The sequence below is a fragment of the Rhipicephalus microplus genome, chromosome 5, assembly GCF_043290135.1.
Source record: "Rhipicephalus microplus isolate Deutch F79 chromosome 5, USDA_Rmic, whole genome shotgun sequence".
Lineage (NCBI taxonomy): Eukaryota > Metazoa > Arthropoda > Arachnida > Ixodida > Ixodidae > Rhipicephalus > Rhipicephalus microplus.
The window spans coordinates 129,835,427-129,855,341 of NC_134704.1; the positions used below are offsets into that span (position 1 = coordinate 129,835,427).

Genomic DNA, 19,915 nt, shown 5'->3' on the forward strand with positions numbered 1-19,915 from the left:
CGAGGACTTACAGTTTGCTCACTGAGAAGTCACACGCATCTAACGCAGTGTCAGTGTTGTGGAAGCAACGAACACGATCCCACGAATGTCTCGTTGATAAAAGAGCACCAAGTCTGCCTCTCGCATTCAATTAAGCGAGCATTTCTCGGCTTAAGAAGGGAAATAGAGCTTCATACTCATACCGATAATATTTAGGCATATTTTTCAACACGGCTTCTCAGCAGTTTTTTGGTGCGCTTATGAAAACCTCGGTTCGTTGTATGTGCGCCAATTAGGCCAATGCAATTTCACTTTGAATGAATATTTTGTCGCAAACCATGTTAACATCAGGTACTTTGTGATGAAACCAAGGCCTACCTAAGTATTCCGACTCTATAAGTTCTGAGTCACGCTGGTAACGGTCACCGGGTACAAAGAAGCGTAGAAGCGAAGACATCGGTGAAAGCAGGTACAGCAGTTCTCGAGAACAAACAAGCTGATAAAACACGCTAAGAATTAAGCCTTTGTTGGTTTTTGCAGGGCTGGAACTGCCTCTGCCTCATCCTGCGCTCTCAGCCATGGAGCCGAGAAACCTTCGGCGTAGCTGAGAAGTCAGGTAAGCATCAATGCGTACACATGGGAAGTATATAGAAAAACCAAATATATTAGCGCATTCAATATCGGCTGCAGGTGGCACCGTTAATTATCGCACCCGAAATGTTTTACGTTAAATTCATTACCTCTATACTAACAACGCTTGAGTTGTATATTGTATATCTAACATCAAGACATTCATAAACGTCTGAGTAATGAAACAGTTTTATTGTGGAGTTTAACATTGAGCAGTATTATAATAGTGATAACGATCATAACAACTAGGTACAAGCTAAATAAATAAGACATTGAAATACTTAACTCGCCCAAATCGTAGGCTCTTGTACGTATAGCTGTAATCAACGTTGTACGGTTAAGCGTTTTGAAGAAGTATACTCACGTGACATAAGACGCGTCAGCAATTTTGTCACAGTCCACTTTTTTGTTACTTATAGAGTAGTGTATTTCTACCCTCCAATTGCGATGATTGTGTTAAGGTACATCTTGTTTGCTAATAAGGCTTCCATAAAGGGGAAACATGAAACTGTTCGTCCGTAACTGCTCACGTATTTGCGCAGATAGTTGAATTTTTTATTCAATATATTCTTTGCTGAAAAAAAAAATGGTGCATTTCACTCATCGACAGATTTGGTGAGTGTCAATGTTATCATTGACTTTGTGTACGCCACCAACGCGGCCAGCGACATTCTCCTGATATGGGTCATTTACTACGTAAGTGTCAAAATATTTCTGTCCCATAGGTCATGTAGATGAAATAGTGTTGTTCTTATGCTTGCATGTTCTCTCTCAATGTAATGTTTGGCACCGCGCCGGGAATATCACATGCGTTGTAAAATCTATGCCAACATGCAGTTGCCGGCACACCAGTTGCTTCGCTTGCATGCCGTCTTTGCGTGCTGTTTAGGGCCCAACTTGCAGAGCTTTGCTCTTGCCTGCTGTTAGTGTTTGGCCTGCTGTTGTCTTGTAGTCCGCCATTGGCTGCTCACTCACTTTGCTCATTTTCTTTTGGTCACTGACAACGTTTATGAAGCTCGCTTATTTTTTTTACCCGCCATCACATCCGTATACCTTGTCTTCGTTGAATATGATTTGCTTCGCACGTATAGCGAAGATTAATTAAGCGAACTATAGACTTGATGGAGTAAACAAATTACAGTGAGTTTACCACTTACAACAACAGTTAAGGTCACCGTTAGAGCATGTAGTTGAGTGTTTATTTTTTTTTGTACCAGTGACATTATTTCCCGCGGTTGCGCTACCCAAGATAATGTTTCGTAATATACGGTGATCTGGCTTACTGGTGCCTTATCGCCCTTTCATTTAGAATGGACAAGTTCACTGCAATAAGTTTAATGACATCCCTAAAGTCATTCGACATTTAGGAGGTGTATGCAATATCACTAGCTTGGGAAGAAATACTTTAGTTTGATGAATATTTTAATTTGGTGACCTACTTTGTTATTAATCACTCATCACTGTGCACAGAAATTTATCGCCTACATCTGTTGATCTACTGTGCTCAGAAATTTTATGCTTTTCTTTCTTTGTCTTGCTAGATTACGCCGATGAAAAAGGCTGTTTCATTAATCGGGAAAACTTCCGAACTGTCTTGCCGTACACTGGATAACGAAATTTGGCACATCGTAAGCGTTAGTGACGGAATACTGGGAGAATAAATGACTAGCGGAAATGTCGCAGTTCTTTCTCTGAAAGCCGATGTCATCTTACATGTAGTATGTCTGCAAATTCAGCACATATCGATAGTGTGAAAGCATAGACTGTCTTCTTTTAAGGCTGAGTCGAGAGTGTTTATGATATTTATATAGTAACAATAAACATAAACTTATTTGCTCGTAGTATGCCTGTCAACGCAAGGCGGATGCCATCACCGACTCTCAGGTAAGTCATTCATAACTGTCATCTAGCAACCAGTCAAGGACGTCAGACATTTATGGGGGGAGTGGGGTCTGAAATATACATTATGTATATTTGTGTATCTTATATATGTATGTGCGTATACGCATACATATACAAATTATGAAAGCAAGATTCAAAAATTTTCTAGGGCATTTGATTCCCCTAACCCCCCCTTGGCTGCACACACGCAAGCAGTCGTACACTTTCGCGAGTTTTGCAGCAAGCCAGAGGGGTCCCCTTAGCTTTGTTTTGTTTTTCAGCAGCTAAGGCATTGACACGTTTTGATGGCATTCTAGAAACAGCCCTGTCGTTTCAAGATGTCTCAGCGGTTTCAAAGCACGAACCATGAGATTGAGGGATGAAATAAATGTGGCAAAAACAATAAATGTTTGACCGCAATCATATGGTGGTTTTGGGACGTTAAACCCCACAAATCAATCAAATGTTTGACCGCCAACTGCCATAAGTTCTTTCTAAGGTAGATATTCGCAAGCTCTATCCATTTATGCTTGAGTACCCCAGGCAGACATGGGAGTAGTGCTGGAAGTTATGTAAGAGATGACCCAATGTCGGGCTCATACGAAATTACGCTTTTATTTCTTTTAACACTTTTTAACAGGCACATTGCGCAGAACAAAAAAGCAATCTAGCATACCCCTATACGTGTATATTCCAGTGCTTTTACATACTTGGCGTCTACACGCATGTCATGTCAGCCGTTTTATTTTACTTGACTGAAGAAGCATCTTACCACGCTGTGGTAAGATGCTCTGCTAGCAGACGCTCTGCTATTGCATCGTCTTCAGCATCAGCATATATTCCCAACGCTGTACAGCTGTAGATGGACCCAGTTTACGCTGTAATAACAATTAACGTTGTGTTTTTAACGTGCTCGTAATAAAGCAGTTGTCTCATCCCCTGCATCATCCAGCCGTCGTTTTATACATTATTCTCTTGCAGCAGTCATCGTATACACATTCGCAACGGACACACAAAAGCTAATTCTGCATGGACATCTCGGCCAGTGTAGTAATCATTTTCGAAAACCCGGACGATGCAGGGTAGCCAACTCTCTGCAAAGTAACATTGTTTCCCTGCTGTGCTTGTGTCAATGCGCTATCCTTTTTTTCGTTTTTTTTCTTTTTTTCGCATGCTTGTAGGCAATTAAGTAGGAGATGCCGCACAAAAAACGAATGTGTGGCTCGTAAACTTTAAATCACTGGCACTTGTACAATTTCGTGAACTAACGTACACTGATGTACACACTTGTTTTGCGCAGCTGGTTAGAGGCGTTCTGAAGCTGTTCATCGCGTGGAACAGCTTCTCTGTGTTCCTCCTCTGGTGTTTGTCCTGCATAACTACAGTGCAGACCACTTTCCCACAAGTGAGTGTGACAGCGTGTTGTGGAAATGTGAATAACTGAGCAGCTTTAGCTGTTGCGTCGAAATATTTAACAAGCTCGGCCTATCGGCTCAGAGCACCTTTCTCTGAGTGTCGTAAATTTTAGCGTTAAATGTCTTTTCACTATTGAGGGCTCCATTTTTTTACAATATTTTAGTTTTCAAACTAATGGTTACGTCTTCATGTATAATGAAAGAGCTGAGCAAACGTTAGAACGAAGGAATCCACGTTATATCAGAGGACATTGAAGAAGCCCACGTTGGTGCCTCAAAAACAACCTTGACCACCGCTTAAAGGGAGACTAAAATGAAATATATCAATTTCGGCAGATAAATTATAATTTCAAGGTTATATTGTCACTGACATCGCTATGACATGTGTGTTATTTGAAAAGACCACGATTGTCAAAGTTTCATTATCCTTAATTTCTCGCTGGAAGTTAAGTGAACGTCACAGTGATGTCATGAATTTCCGTCTCTCTGGGCATGTTGGTCATATTAGCTCAGCGAATTTTTCGAAACTTATTATTTTAACACTTTGGCTCTCGTAAAAGACAATGTGATCTATTTTCACCGACAAACAATTGCGTTGGGCTTAACAGTCGTCAAATTTTAGACAGCTAATGCAGGAACTTCCAAGGCGCCATTGCCCCCTTTCTATTCTGTTTGTGCGTTTTATTTCTTACCAAGCATCCCCTCGCGTGATGAGTGTTTCATTTTGTTCAGTTTTAATTTATTATACACCTCAGGGCCAGAGGGATTACAGAAGGGGAGTGGCACTTTGACATAAAAAAAACGAGAAAAAGAAAAAAACGTAACAATAAATTCAACAAAACAAAAAGTAAAACAAAACGCATATGAAACAAGGAGCGAAACGTCAACTTACATGTGTTTAGAAAAATCCTGAGTATACAAAATTAGCTACGAAATCACGAAACTGTTCATGACAACGTCCGCGAGAAGGTCATTTCAATCGCGAGAGGTTTCTGACAGAAATGAATGATAAACGTGCGCAGTATTACATAAAGCGAGTCCGACTTTATGACAATGGTCTGTGCTATGGGACACTCAAGATGGCTCAGGGATGAGGCGATTGCGTAGTGGAGGGTGATGATACGTTCTATGGAACAAGGCCATGCGCGTGACACTTTTCTGCACTACGATAATGCCGGAGGGAAAGGTCTGATTTCATGGAAGTTATACTGGCGGTGCGGCTGTAGTTAGAGTGAATAAAACGTGCGGAGTTATTTTGGACCATTTCTAGAGCAGAAATAAGATTAGCTTGGGTGGGATCCCATATCAGTGTAAAATATACTTCAGTTTCGTTCAAATTAGTGTTTTATAATGAAGGATCGAGTTTCAAAAAGGAGGAACGTGATAAAAATAATTTCAGTATTGTGCAATGGTAGTCCCTCACTAGAAACAGCGTTATTAGGAGTGGAGGCTTCTCAGTTTTTCCTTGCTCCGGGTAGTGCGAACAGGCATCGTGATCACCGTGAACCTACGCGAACTCTTCGTCTTCTGAACTCTTCTTTCACTCATATAACAAGTGCGCCAATTTGTGCGGCGTCGAATGCAAAAATATGACGAGCAAGTCTGTTAACCTGACTAAAACACGTGCCATCATGTAACAACTACCGTGACGGCACTGAAATCGCTTAATCACGTAGCAACTACTCAGGTGACCAATAGTCACGTAACATCAGGTAATAATTATTCCCATGATCTAAAATGATGTAACATCACATACCATCTAATCACGTGACACAAAAACATAACAGCAAGCTAATACAATCGTGTTACATCACGTAACTGATCGTGGTACCCAAAATTTTGTAACATGACTCACCATCTTGTAACCAAATCACGTGACGTTTGTAACGTTACTGAACTCGGGCAACATCTCGTAATATATAGCTAATCACAAGCCCTGTTCCCGGCATAAACCACGTGACCTCTAGTCACGTTACTTTTTCCTACTAAAAACCACGTAACATACAGTAACGTACAACTAACACTAGGTTGTGTAACCGGTAGTCAAGTCACATGTAGAGATAAGTCTAGTCATATTTAGTACATGCCAACAGGAAGTTAGAATGTCTATCAAAAGCTTCACACTATTAGCAAAACTTCGGTTGAACACTAGCTGCCGTGATGGTTCCAGCCTTGTGCCACTAGTGCAAGTGGCGCACTGTTTTATCGTTCACTTTGGTTTCCCTTTAATTACAGTTCGGCGCAGAGGGACAAGATTTGGCTCGATTAAGCCAAGAAGAGAGCTGTCTTGACTGCTTACCTGCAGTTCACGGGATCAAATTTCAGCCGCGGCGGGCCCATTTTTCATGGAAGCAGAAATTCTCGAGGCCTGTGTGATTATATTTAGGTGGATCTTTAAGAACCCCAGGTGCCCTAAATGTCTGCAACCCTCCACTACGGTGTCTCATTATCATATGATGGTTTTCGAACGCTTAACCCCACAATTATTAAGAAGAGAGCTGTACGTGTGACTGCCATCCTGAGATGTAACACTTCGCTTTTGGGGGACCGTGTTCGAAAGTTTTGAGAGTTCGATAGTATTGCGAGGCTTCCTAGAGTTTTGAGGATACCACTGAAATTCGCTCAGTTTCTTGAGGGGAGTATTTTTTGAAGAATCTTTTAACGTTGGCCTACGTTAGACAATAGTGAAATGCGCATCAAGCCACTTAGTCATGAACGCGCAACAAAACATCACTTATTCTACTGAAGGTAAGAAATGCAGGGCCATCTACTTATGTTCTATTCGATATTTTTTAGTTTACTTTAATTTCCCTAAAGCCGATATTGTTTTCTTTATCATAAACATGTAGATAGTGAATACGCTTGATATATATGAAGATATCGTCCTGTTTTCAGCAGGTTCCACTTTACGCTCGAAGGGATAGCGTAAACGAATCAACTGAAGTCAACATCACGCCACGTGCCCTGATAGGCTCAGAGGTAAGTTAAACTATACAGGAAATTGTGCCTTGACTTAAGCACCTCTTTCAAAAAGCGTCCTGGACACTCCTTTCAGAAGGCAACAGAAATGAAAGCAATAAAACAGATTAGTGACCTTAAAACTGCAACCTAATGATGAACCAAAAGCCCATTTTGCTGTCCTCGTTCAAACTAGGATTTCAATAAGTGCTCTGCACATTTCGTTTTTCACTACTGCATAAGTAAAGCTTGCGTGCTGTCGGAAGCAATGGCGATGCAACAGCGCTAGAGTTCTAACATCAATCGGCGGTTGTGACAGCTATTCATGAAATACTAGGAAGAACTCTCATTAGTTCACCCATATAATAAACTCTCAATGTTCATTATGAACTTTATTCCGAGAGAGATTGTAGAGTTTTCTAGGCGGTTCCGAAGTATTTGCGCCATTAATTTGGAAAAGGCTAGTATAGGAACTCCGTCCTTCCGTAGGCACTCGCAACAAGGCGCCTATCGTGGCGGTGGCATTTCAATAGACGCATAATGCTATTAATCCCCGTGTGGTGCTGAAATTTTGGTGCGCGTAAAAGCGCCAAAATTAATCTGGAATCGTCACTATGGCGTGCCTTATACTCATATCATGCTCTTTAGCACATAAATCCCGAGCAATATCATTAATGAAATAAAAACCAGCTGTAATAGTGCCCCACTACATAGCCTTTAACAGATGCCACCCCTAATTTTCGCCTCCATTCTTGGCTCCGAGTTACGTAAAAATCTTTCGTTTCTCCACGGGCAAACACAAAAATGAACACAAAATAAACTTACTATAAGCACGCAGATTGAACGCAATGTCACGTATAAACTACGTTAACCTTTAGTTGGATAATGCTGCTGATGTGTACATGGGATACTGAAGTCTCTAACTCTTCGACCTGTAACTGTCGGCTATCTGAGCCATCCATAAGAACGAGGAAAATATGTGATTGTTCACGAGGGATGCATGATTGAGAGTTGCATTTACGAAAAGCTATAGACACACATGGAAATGCAGTTGAACCTTCTTCGCACCTCTTGTAAGGCAATGCCCCCCCCCCCCCCGCATCCTTATTTCGTTAGTGTGTAACCTGAGCACGGGTGCTGACTCCCCAGCTCATCTTTATATATCATACTTTATTGCAATGCTTTATTGGTAAGGGGCTCTGAAAAAGGCTTCTAAAAAAACGTATCCAACCCTGAGCCAATAACGCAGTGATACATTCCCGGCACTTCAGTTCTCTCTTTCCGGGCCACTCCGTGGTTTGAGAGCGCATCAACGGACTCGCTTCATTTACTAATCCAGGAAACGACACGTCCTCTACACGGGCCTATACTGAGCGGCCCATCGTCTTCATTAAAGTTAACTACATATGCAATATCAGCACTTGTCGCACCTCCTGCTATCACTTTGAGGCATCCCTCTCAATAGAACAGTGTAGGGATATTTGCTCTTATCACAAATTACACTGCTATCTTCCTTTCAGACTCGAGGAGGCTTGCACTTTTGGACTCCGCTGGCTGTCTTTACAGCAGTAGCTCTCGTCAGAGTAAGTTTTGGTTTCTTGGCATGAGTTTTTCATTTTAGAGCACAGCTGTTAGGTGCACTTTCCTGTATTCAGTGGTGTCGGCCTTGTAGTAACAGGTGGAGGGAACGAGGACGAAAGAGAGTGTGAAGTTGGAGCACAGAGCCGGCTAAATTGTCAAAACATGGGCGAGGCATTTGTCGTGCATTCGGCGTAGTCAGAAGAACGGTGATGACCCCGAAGGTTCTTGAGGAAAATTTATTGAAGGCCATCCACATCCCTTCAGAAAGTAATTCTTTACTGACTCTCCCAAGTATATTTAGGATGTACTACACTGACTATGTTCACCTGTAATAAATAAGGTGCCCTGTATCCTGTGTCGCCGTCAGTGCAAAGTTCATTACTTATGCCTACACTCTAGAGTCCCAAGTCATAACAGAGTGGAACGAGAACATTTCGTAAATGCTTTATTGGAACTACCTGATACGGCAATGATTTAGGCACGAAGGTGCATGGTATACACTTATTATCTGTCCGTGGGATGAGGGAGTCGGTTGTTACTGAATGGAGGAGTGAGCTTTACTGCTGCAACGCTATGTAACAGCAGCGTTACCTTGGTGATGTCTACGAGATGACGCATGAGAGTAGTGTAGTAACAATGGTCTCCGAAACTTACACGAGTACCAGACCGAGACCAGTTGCTCACGTCTCTCAACTGACAGCCCCTTCGAAATAATTGAATTACATAGTCACAATCTATTTGGCAAACATCTTTGCACAGGTCGCCATACTGATGTACTGTTTCGTGGGCTACCTGAGCCTGCTTTCTGAGGCCACCACTGACAGCGTCTTCGATTCGCCCGTGGATATCATTCCGAGCTCGACCGCTTCTCTGTCGTCTGTGCCACGCACGCCATCCGTGCGCACTCGAGGGGAACGCGGGACTCCCTCAAAAATGTCACCCCAGCCATCGACTTCGCACGCATCTATCACGAAGATTAGCGATGCACAGTGAGCTCACAGCGCTACTACAGTTTTCATAGCGTGCCGTGACATTTTACCTGTAGACGCAGCCATTGGTTGTGTTGTACAGACCACCGTTCAATATCCTGTTTAGATGCGAGAAAGAAAAAAAAATACAGCGAAACTCAGGACGAGGACGCAGAAGAGGCTCATTAATTCACTAACCGCCACCGGACTTGTAAATACTTTACTGACACACCCTCATATATTCGAACACCCTATCCCACGCACGCGCACAACTTATAGAGTTCGGGGGGGGGGGGGGGGTCATCTGCCTCATAATTAGTCAGTACCTGAAAGCAGCAAACGCTTTTTACATCTGAATGTGCTTTTTCTGCGTCCTTGTCCAGACTTCGCTGTTGTTTTTTTCGTATTTTAATATGAACCAACCGGCTCAACTTTTGAGTATCGTGCAACGAATCAGAGTTGTGTTCGCCGTTTTATGTGCGATAACCCGCAGTACCGGCTTGTTTGTTTTTATTTTTTAACATTTTCTTTAAGCAACGAACAACAGAATCCCTTCAAGGTGTTTGCGTGGCCAGATAAGTATTTCAAAACTTCCAAAAGAGCATCATTACTTACAAAGCCTGTGTTCTCGAATGAATGAATGAATGACATGTTAAGGCGATGTTAGGGTCGATTCCGAGTAGAGTATCAACTTTTTGTTGGGAGTGGATTGGTAATTATGGCCCTTGTTTTCTGAAGTTTAGAGCAACGCAATGTTACCACATTCTTAGGGTCCACTATTTCCACACGATTTTCATATGCACGTTAGAACACTCTGGTTTGTCATCGCGCCCATGTGGAGAATGATCGTACAATTAGTTCGAAAAAAGCTATATCTTGTATTTTAAGTTTCTCAACACAGGCTGCTCGTCATGCTCGGGCTTCCATTTGTGTTTTTCGCCGTGCAGGACCACCACGCACTTCGACACCACAATGCCTAGCAAGCCTCGACGAAAGACGAAGCGAGGGGTTGCAGCTGCACCCACTCTGAGCTCGCTCAGCGAAGGGGTGGTGCTAACGGTGGTGCCCAGCCCGGTCTTCAAGAGGCCTTCCTACATCTGCTCAGTGTCGCCTCCGAACATACGGCACTCGCGGCAGGACGACGACACACCGTCGACAGGCATGCCGGGAAGCTTCGACGCTATTCAGGCGGCTACTATAGCGTCCATCTTTGGACACGCACCCTGGAGGCTCGGCGGAGGGCGCCTGCCAACACGCGCGGTTCCGACCCCCGATTCGGCCGGGAACCACTTGCAAACTGACGCTGCCAATACGAAATCCGTCGAACCACCACCGGCGCCTATCGGCGAACTGAGAAGAAACGCGTCCCGCGATAGGCCACGCACACACTCGGAAAACGACGTCGCTACGAAGCCGACCGCAATCGAAGCGCCTTTACCGTCGCCTGCCGGTGAGGCGGCCATGGCCGCGAAGCCATCCCGCGAAAGCGCGGCGAAGAAGCACAAGCAGCGTCGCAAGGGCAAACGCTTTGCTTTCGGCAGCCAATCGTGGCGTGGCCATTGCCGCAAACTCAAAGCTACTCCAACGTCCTCTACGCCCAACATATCCCCCATCAGAAAGAAGTGCAGTGACAAGGATATTGCTCCTCCCGGTGAGCTGCCGGTCGCTGTGGACGACCCACGACACCGTGTTGGCGATGACGATGACCTCGACAGCAGCAGTCCTACTCCCGAGAGCGCCACCTCGGTTTATGAAAGCAGCGAGTTGGGCTCGATGGCTGGTAGCTGCAGGCGCGCAACTTCGCCTTTAGTGACTTTCGTTTTTCGCACCCCTCCGTCTACGGTGATAACGACGCCGGAGAATGCTACCAAATCGACCGCTGTCACCGAACATGTGCGCGGGTGTTTCAATGTTGTGCTGCCTGTTGTGGAGAAGAGAGAACAAGCAGTGCAGACCGACATATGTTAGAAGGCCTTAAACACATATGAACTTTGTTTAATTCTAGTGCAGTTACGAATTATAGTCTGATAGTGTATTTTCTAACGAGCTTTTGCTTTTGAATGGGTGCAAATTTTATTTCCTGAATATATCACACTTCTGAAGCGTCCCGCATGCTTCTTAAAGGGGCTTTGGTTGTCTTTCATCGCTTTGCACTCATTCCAATAGGAGAAAAAAATCGAAACATATAGTAAAGCAGAGCATAAGTCTTCATTGGATGCTCTTTACCTTCTCGGGCTCAAAGCCACCTGCTTTATCTTCGCAGTGCCAGGTATTGGCTCCTCAGCTTCCACAATGTCACTGTTTTAGAGAAATTTCCTGCTGAGGTGTACTTTTCGCTCTTTCAAGAAGTGACCAGGTTTTGGGGTGCAGGCTTGAAACGGCCGCAGTCACCACTCGTTTTCTTCTCTACCCCATAGCACATGGCGAGACCTCTGCTTACTGCAACTTTAGTCCTACCACCAGAGCCGAAACCAATCGCTTCTTTCTGAATTGCCCGAACAAACCTAAGCCCTCGTGGCAAGGGTCGGAACAAGCGATCAAAGGCTGTTCTGCGCAGCTGGCAAGTGGCGCTACGGCTCCTTTTCCATCTCTCTCGTCCTATGAATTGATCCTCTCCCCATCCCTGACTTTTCGCTTAATGCTCCCTGGTGCAATATCGCTCACACTGCCAGCCGTGTATTTAATTGCGAGCCTCCTAGTTCTTTTTTTCCGCTTTGCGTCCACGCTCTTCCTATACAAATACCTGACCACCTTCCCAGCCCATCTACTCTCCTTCGTTTTCCTAAGCCTCTCCTCAAATCTAATTTTGCTGTGAGCTTCCCTTTGAACAAAGCCTGTCCATCTCATATCCCCCTTTACAGCCTCGTTCGTCGTCTTCCAGTGGGCGCCCAAAGCGAGGTGTTTCACAATCTTTTGATTTACATCCATTCCTGATTGCACCTTGAACTTCATGCACACAACTGAGCTCCCAAATGTAAGCCCCGGAACCATCACGCATTTCCACAGACCTCGAAACACTTCGTACCTAAGGTATCCTCATAACGCTCTGAGCTTTATTATTGCAGCTTTGCCATTTCATTTTGCTACCGATGTTTTTTTTCCTGTACCTATATATATATAAATATATATATATATATATATATATATATATATATATATATATATATATATATATATATATATATATATATATATATATATATATATATATATATATATATATATATATATATATATATATATATATATATATATATATCCTTTATTTACCCATACTCCGAGGTACTTGTACTCGCTTAGCCTGTGTATTTCTTGGCCCTGTATTAGACCACCCAGTATTCATGATCAATGAATAACATGAATCAATACACATTTCGTTGCAATAAATTCTAGTCTTAGAGCCCCGCCTTCCGCATATATCTGCTAGCTGCTATCGTCTTCGTCCGCAAATAGGACAATATCGTCTGCATAAACTTAGATCTGGAAGATTCTTCTCAACCATTGCGCCTGCCTGTTTGTGTGACAGAATAAACACAATGTTACCTTCTAGCACATTTTCCATCCTCATCATGCACAGCATGAATAACAGTAGGGACAAAGGACATCCCTGTGAGTCCCTTGCTGATTTCGACGCTGACATTGTCACTCATATTTCTTCCCATTCCATGCAAGCTGTATTTTCTCGGTATATTTCTCTCAAAAGTTGTACACAGTCGTCATCTATGACCACTTCCTTCAATATCTCACAAAATTTCCTGATTAACGTTGTCATACGCCCCAATGATGTCCAGATAAGCTACGTATAAGGGCCTGTTTTCTTTTTTTAAATATTTCTATACACTTAGTAAGAACAAACAGGTTATCGTCTTAATCGTCTACTCTACTTTTCCGCCAAGTGCCTGCTATTTCCTTTTCCTGTAAGCACTTTTCTACGGATTTCAGCAGTGCTCCTTTAGCGATATGTCCTAGTTCGTTAATGTAGCTGACGGGAACCCTATCTAAGCCCGGACTGATGCGCTTAGTATTATTTCAATCGGCCTTTTTCTAATTCAAATTTTCACGCACTACTTCTTCCTCGGTTGCACCTAATTTCGTACTTTACTCTCCGGGGAAATCCCCTGGGTGACCTTTTTATTTGTGAACGCGCTCATGCGTACAGCGCCCCTTGAGGCATACTTAGTGAACCGATTTCCGCGGACACTTTTCACACCTCCCCATTCTATAAGCCACCCTGACCTTTGCGCTGCATCCGTGATTGGCCCACATTTCACCAAGTGACCTCGGTGGAAGGGTAGACCGTGCAAGTGCGTAATAGGTCATGTAATGACGTCATAACAAAATGTGACAGTCTGTGACGTCTTCATGACGTCACATTTTGGCCACTTAAAAGGGTACTGTCGCAAAATTTCTGGGCCGAGATAGCCTAGTGGGACATGGATTCGCTTGAACATGCCTATATCATTTTTTAAAATATCAAGAGCGAACATAGCTTCTAAGGTATTTTAGAGCACTTCTGAAGTTCAAATTCTGAAGCTACTGACACTATCAAAAAATATGGGGGTCGCCTTCCCTCACGTCCCCATGCTGCAGTCAATGAAACAAGTTATGATGACATATCATAGCCGCATTGTTTTTTGTCGCGTTTGTTCCCGGTCTATACTTCTCGGAGCTTGTCGTGAGTACGTAGCCGCCGCGCACGCACAGAAAGTTTTGCATTTGGTGACGCTGCAGTCCCATTTATTATTCGAGAGGACCTCTTGATGCGGACCGTGCAGAAGTGTTGCACAGCCTGACAGTGCTATGTGCTGACATAGTCGACAGCTGCCCACGCTAGGTAGACGTGACGCAACGTTTCTAGAACCAGACTGTCTAGAACTAGGTAAGTTGCAAAACTGAGCGTTGTTGCGCGGCGCCGCCGCTGTCAGCGACAAATATAGCGCTGCTGTCGCACCCGGATTCACCCACCACATGCTCGCTCCTGTCACTCCCGTTACCTTCCCTGGCTGGGAATGTTGCCGCGCGTCACGCCACTATTCGTGGAGGCTGCTTTCAGCATGAATAGTTTTGCACGTCACCGTGCCCTATTGTGATCTGTATGTGTTGCGTGACATCATACCAACATGCTGCATCCCCAGCTGTACGAGTGGCTACAGGAATTCGGACACACCACGACATTTTTTTGTTTGCCCCGCGTGACCTAAGCAGCGAAGGGCTTGGGATCACGTTATTTCACGTGCGTATAAGAAACTGTCCAACACATCATGAGCGTGTAATATGCACTTTCCCGAGGAAGACATCATGAAGACTTTGACCCACGTCATCGGTGGTACGAAGCTACAAATCGCCAGGGGAAAGTTGGACCTCGTCGAATGAAGCGTTCCAAAGTTAGTATTCCCGAATTCGCCCGCTTACCAATTTCGAAGTCCACGACAAAGAAGCGAAAGCTGCCCGTTAGTGAGCAGAACCATGTTGGTGAGCAAGTAGAAGCAGGTATAGGAAGAAGTCATGACTTGTGTATATTGCCATTCATGAAGTCATTGGTTAATAATTTTTCAAGAGTTACAAATGAATTTACAAGGTGTTGCCTGAGACTTAAGTATTGTGCAGTCTGTGCGCATCACACATGTAAATATAATACTTGAAAATATTTTTCACTGCGTTGCATGTGCAAATAAACGTAACTTTTTTCAAAAAAGTGGAAGTGCATTATGTCACGAGATATTGCGCCACATATGTACAATTGTTTTTGAAGCTAGAAAACACAATCAGAAGATGGGACACGGGACATTGTGTGATAGTGTTTTGGCGCCTAAAGATAAATTGCGAATGAACCCCAACTAGCAACTAATGGACATACTCGTCTATGTTATGCTATCAAGCACCGTTTATCCTTGGCAGTTCAGAAAGCCATGATTATTTATACTGTATTTGCTTTACACCGCTAAAGATTACACACCATTACGTTGCTGTGGCAGCACAATGAAAAATAGCGATATTTTACTGTTGTCAAAGCTCTTTCTGAACGGCCGCTCCAGCGTCTTGCCACGGCAACTACGCGTTTTCGTCTGCTAGCGAAAGCTTGTTGCACTGACAGTGCCACTAAACCGAAAGCTGTCCCGTCGCCGCGTGACCGCGTCACAGATCGGTTGACGCGGGAAGTTCTTCAACTTACGAACATTGTCATTTTTGAAGCTCTTTTGAACCGAAACCGAAACAACAAATTTAAACCACAGTTAAACAATAACGAGAAGTTTGTAATTAATTATCTGGCAAGCGCAGCAGCAAACAATGTTTCTAGTGATGACTACTATAAGCCACCAGCAACATAGTTTGGCAAAAAAGTGCGAGGCCAACGTTTTTGTACAGTGTCTAGAAATATACTGCTTAGTGTGCTGAGCGTGGGCTCGGAGATGGCCCCGCAGCTGATGACTGCCGGCAGCACCCGCATGTGCGCTGCTGTGCGAGTGAGGGCATCTGCGTTCAATCCTTGCGCTCCGCAAGCGCTACGAAGCCTGCAGGAGGCCGAGCCACGCGAGGCCAACTATTATTTTTCTGCATTTTCGGACGGTTCTTTTACATTATGCTTTATTGTACAGGAACTACTCGACTGCTTTCACAGTACTGACGCTTTGCAATACCAAATGAAGATCATTTCGTGGCATACATTTCGCCATCCACTACTGCCCGCAAAAAAAAAAAAAAAAAAGGACGCAGATCCCACGTAACTTGCGAATCAATGCTATGCAAGGTGACTCTGTTGTACTTTTTTATTAAGAGAAACATTATGAAGTGGCGCTAAAAATACGCAAGAAATTGGATAGTCAACACTGGAACCAGCTTTGGCGTTTCACGAACATTTGGCTCTTCTTGCAAAGTATTTTGAAGACCCTAAGTTAAGGGGGCCGGTGATCGTGAGGGCACCCAGACGTAGGCGATTCGATAGTCATATAGATAGATAGATAGATAGATAGATAGATAGATAGATAGATAGATAGATAGATAGATAGACAGATAGATAGATAGATAGATAGATAGATAGCTAGCTAGCTAGATAGATAGATAGATAGATAGATAGATAGATAGATAGATAGATAGATAGATAGATAGATAGATAGATAGATAGATAGATAGATAGATAGATAGATAGATAGATAGATAGATAGATAGATAGATAGATAGATAGATGCTCAAAGTGATTGCAGTACGCAAAGAAATTAATTTTTAAAACCATTGACAGTATAACCTCCGGAGTTATTTTTTGAAATGTGCTTTGTTTTTGAGAGCAAGAACTATCACAGAAGCCCCGAAAACCTTTACCTCTTAGCCTACATTCCATTAGGATTCAAGTGAAAACAAAGAATGATAACATGCCAATGAATAATCTGACACTCACCGTATACGATACTCAAAACGTTGTTGGAAAAGGAGTCCGACGTTGACATTGGAGAAGAACTGTTTGAATGAGATTCGAAAGGGTATTTTCGATTTTTTAGATAAATATTAATATTTGAAATTTTGCCTAAATGGCGATTTCATTCCCGACACCGTTCACCCTAATCCGAAAAGATAGTTTGGTGTAGTCACTCTCAGGATGCTTTTCTCACACGACAGCCTTCGGATTCAGCCTTCTGTCTGCCCTCTTGATCCTGCTTTTTCATTTAGGAAACCGTGCTGGATCCGTTAGTGCGGGGAACAAGGCACCTTTTCCTTGTTTGACCGACAACTTCTTTGACACAGCGGCACAATACACTTCCTTTCTTTGCAGTGCCGCTTAGCTTCTAACATCTCAGAGTGTTGCAGTGTACATATGGCGCCGTCGAACTTCACAGTAAATCAGATGGCAACTGTCACACACTGATTTTGAACGTGGCGAAGCTCCAGCAGTAAAAGGACGAGAGGAATTTCGCGCGTTCGTGCACCCTCTCGACACGCAGCGTCGCTTGTGGCATCTGAGTGCAGTCATCACATGCGCGGCCACCCTGGCCCACCCACTCTCGTTCGGAATCAAGGATACATAAAAGTTTTATGTATCCTCCTTGTTCGGAATGCGCGCGCTCAGCACACTAGGCAGTATATTTCTAGACACTGTAGTTTTTGTGTCAGCAACCTTCTAAGCTATAATTTTTTAAACCTTGTTCATGCCGACGGCGTCGGTGGTCAGCTTCCGTGTTTTTGAGGCACTTAAGGCTTTCCGCCTTAATAAAGATAAGTTGTTGCTTAGAACTCACACACGTTTACCTCAACCCCCTCAACGTCCAAAACAATGTCCGCTAGGGTGCCATGTGCTAAACTGAATCGGACATTCATGACATACTCCCTGTTTTACCATTTCTCTATGGTTTTACTACTTGTCTATATAGCTGCATGTGACTTTTGTTTTGCTGCCGCGCCGCGTCTGTGGCCGCGTCCTGTCGGTCGCATGTGCTTCTCCGACCAATGCCCCGTCGAAGCTGATGCAAATTTTTAACGAAGCCAGGCGGTTTTTTAATGCAAAAACCATGCTCGAGTGCTGTTTGACCTCGTGCGAGCAGCGGGGGCGTGTGGATGGCTACGGAAACAAGGTAACTCCTCTCTGATTTAGCCGCGCTCTGTCAAAACGCCGTATGATATCGCAGTGATCATCGCCTAGCGTGGGTACTCCGCGAAAAACGTTGATTGCCATCACCTCAAGTCTTCGCGTTTTAGGTTTGTATGCTTGATTCCATGCGTTGTCTGGCTGACTTGAAATGTGACACATTTGGGCCGTGATGACAAGCATGGCAGTGACATCTGATGACATTGTCGTGCTTGGTAATTCGACTCGCTTTTATTTCGTGTTTGGTGCCAGGACGTCAGCTCCGTTCGTTATGAATGATTATGAATTTGGGATCACGTTCAAGGAGCTTGTAACGTGTCGATGCAAGTGGCAACATTTAATGAAGGTTTATTCGTATGTGTTCCGCAACTGCGCACCCTTTTGCTCAAGACTTCTGACTGACAGGGTTACGAAGTTTAAGTACAATCTTGATGCTTTTTCTTTCATTCACTGTCGTCAATCGAGTTCGCGTCTCCTACTAATGTGCAGTTTGTTCCGATACTGCGGCTGACAGCATGTCACACGCACAATACAAATGTATAAATTCACCAATGGTCGAATGTGCAAAGCAAATCAGAGTTGAGTTCTTTTACAAATTTTTTTTCTCATTTCGACGTGGTTATCAATAACTTGTATTGTCAATGGAAGTACGCAAAGGGCAACAGAGTTTTGCCTGCTTAACCGGTGAATGCGCAAATTTTAGCTTGCTTCTTTAATATTTCAGTATTTTTGTCATTCATTATCCAGTCTGTCATTTGTTTCTGAGAAATGAAAAGTTAAAGCAAGAACTGTTTACCCGCAGCTGATTACCCACATCGTTGTTTCACCCATTTGTCTTTCAGCATCACTGATGCCTGTTTGACTCAGAGAAGTGGCAAGATGACCTTGTTCTTTTGTGCGGCCATGATTGTGCTACTGATCTTCATCCTTTTAACTGTTTGCTCCATCACGAAGTCATGACGGGGCTAAGGTCATGCCCAGATTATTTTTCACATTGATACTGATGTCATTTTCTTCTTTGCAGGACAAATACTTACCTGCTTATGGGACGCCTCTTTGTTTTCTATATGTTTTGCTCAGTGTTGTAACACGGATTCTCCACATTTGTTTTCAGTCTGACACCTTTATTTCGTGTTCCTGAAGTAGTGTTCTTTTAGGGCCATTACTGTGCAAAAGTTTCAGGAATATGTTGCAACACTGTCCAAAGGAATACATGTGGACTCCACCACTGTTGGGATCAGCACACGAGCGCACAGCGGTGGTCCGGGAAATGCCAATGGTGCTATCGCAGCTGTGTATTGTGGAGGCCCTGCAACACTTTTCGAAGTAATCATGGGACAACTTCATTGTTATGCGTGGGCTGGTGCCTGGTTTGCTTGTCTAAATGTGTGAAAAGAACTATAGTGAGAGAGAGAAGACATATCTTGGGCAAAGCATGTGAGTTAAGGTGGGAGGGTCCCTTATTCCAGGAACCCTCCGGCCTGAACCACCCGTCCGAATTGAGCAACGAGTTGACACTGGTCGACCAGGTCCTGTTTGGCAGATTTCAGCCTCCCAGGATTCATTCAGTAGGTCTGGGTCTGCATCTGTTTCTGCTGCTTGTAGCCATGGGATGGGACGCTTACTTGGCACTGCAGTAGGAGGTGCGCCAAAGTGTCTACCACAGTGTAGTGAGGGCAGATGTAGCTATACAGCGTTGGTCTCATATGGTGCAATCGTACGCTGTGGGTGAACATGTTGCTTTAAAGGCGCCAGAGCTTTTGTTTCTTGTGAGCTTTGGATGTGGGGGACGGTATTACCTGCGTTCGAGTCGATAATGTTGCTGTAATGCATGGTACGTTGACGGTATGCATTCTCGTGCTTCTGCTTGTGTTGTTGAGTGGGAGGTGCCTTGGATCTCGTACGCGGATGTCCAGTTGACGCATTTC

The 19,915-nt window shown here is 43.9% G+C and overlaps 1 protein-coding gene and 1 long non-coding RNA gene across 2 annotated transcripts in view; both read left to right on the forward strand.

The window, feature by feature from the left end:
- The first annotated feature begins 2,448 nt into the window (after positions 1-2,448).
- LOC142817380 (uncharacterized) lies at positions 2,449-6,878 on the forward strand. The gene is made up of 3 exons (XR_012895198.1): positions 2,449-2,493; positions 3,791-3,895; positions 6,804-6,878. It is a non-coding gene; the product is annotated as an uncharacterized LOC142817380 (long non-coding RNA).
- A 10,592-nt stretch (positions 6,879-17,470) lies between these two features.
- The window catches only part of LOC119173719 (uncharacterized), a 51,162-nt gene continuing 48,717 nt past the window's right edge, over positions 17,471-19,915 (forward strand). Inside the window, exon 1 of the mRNA XM_075895942.1 lies at positions 17,471-17,973. Within this exon, the coding sequence (XP_075752057.1) occupies positions 17,866-17,973 (108 nt within the window). The 5' untranslated portion in view covers positions 17,471-17,865. The remainder of the gene's footprint in view (positions 17,974-19,915) is intronic.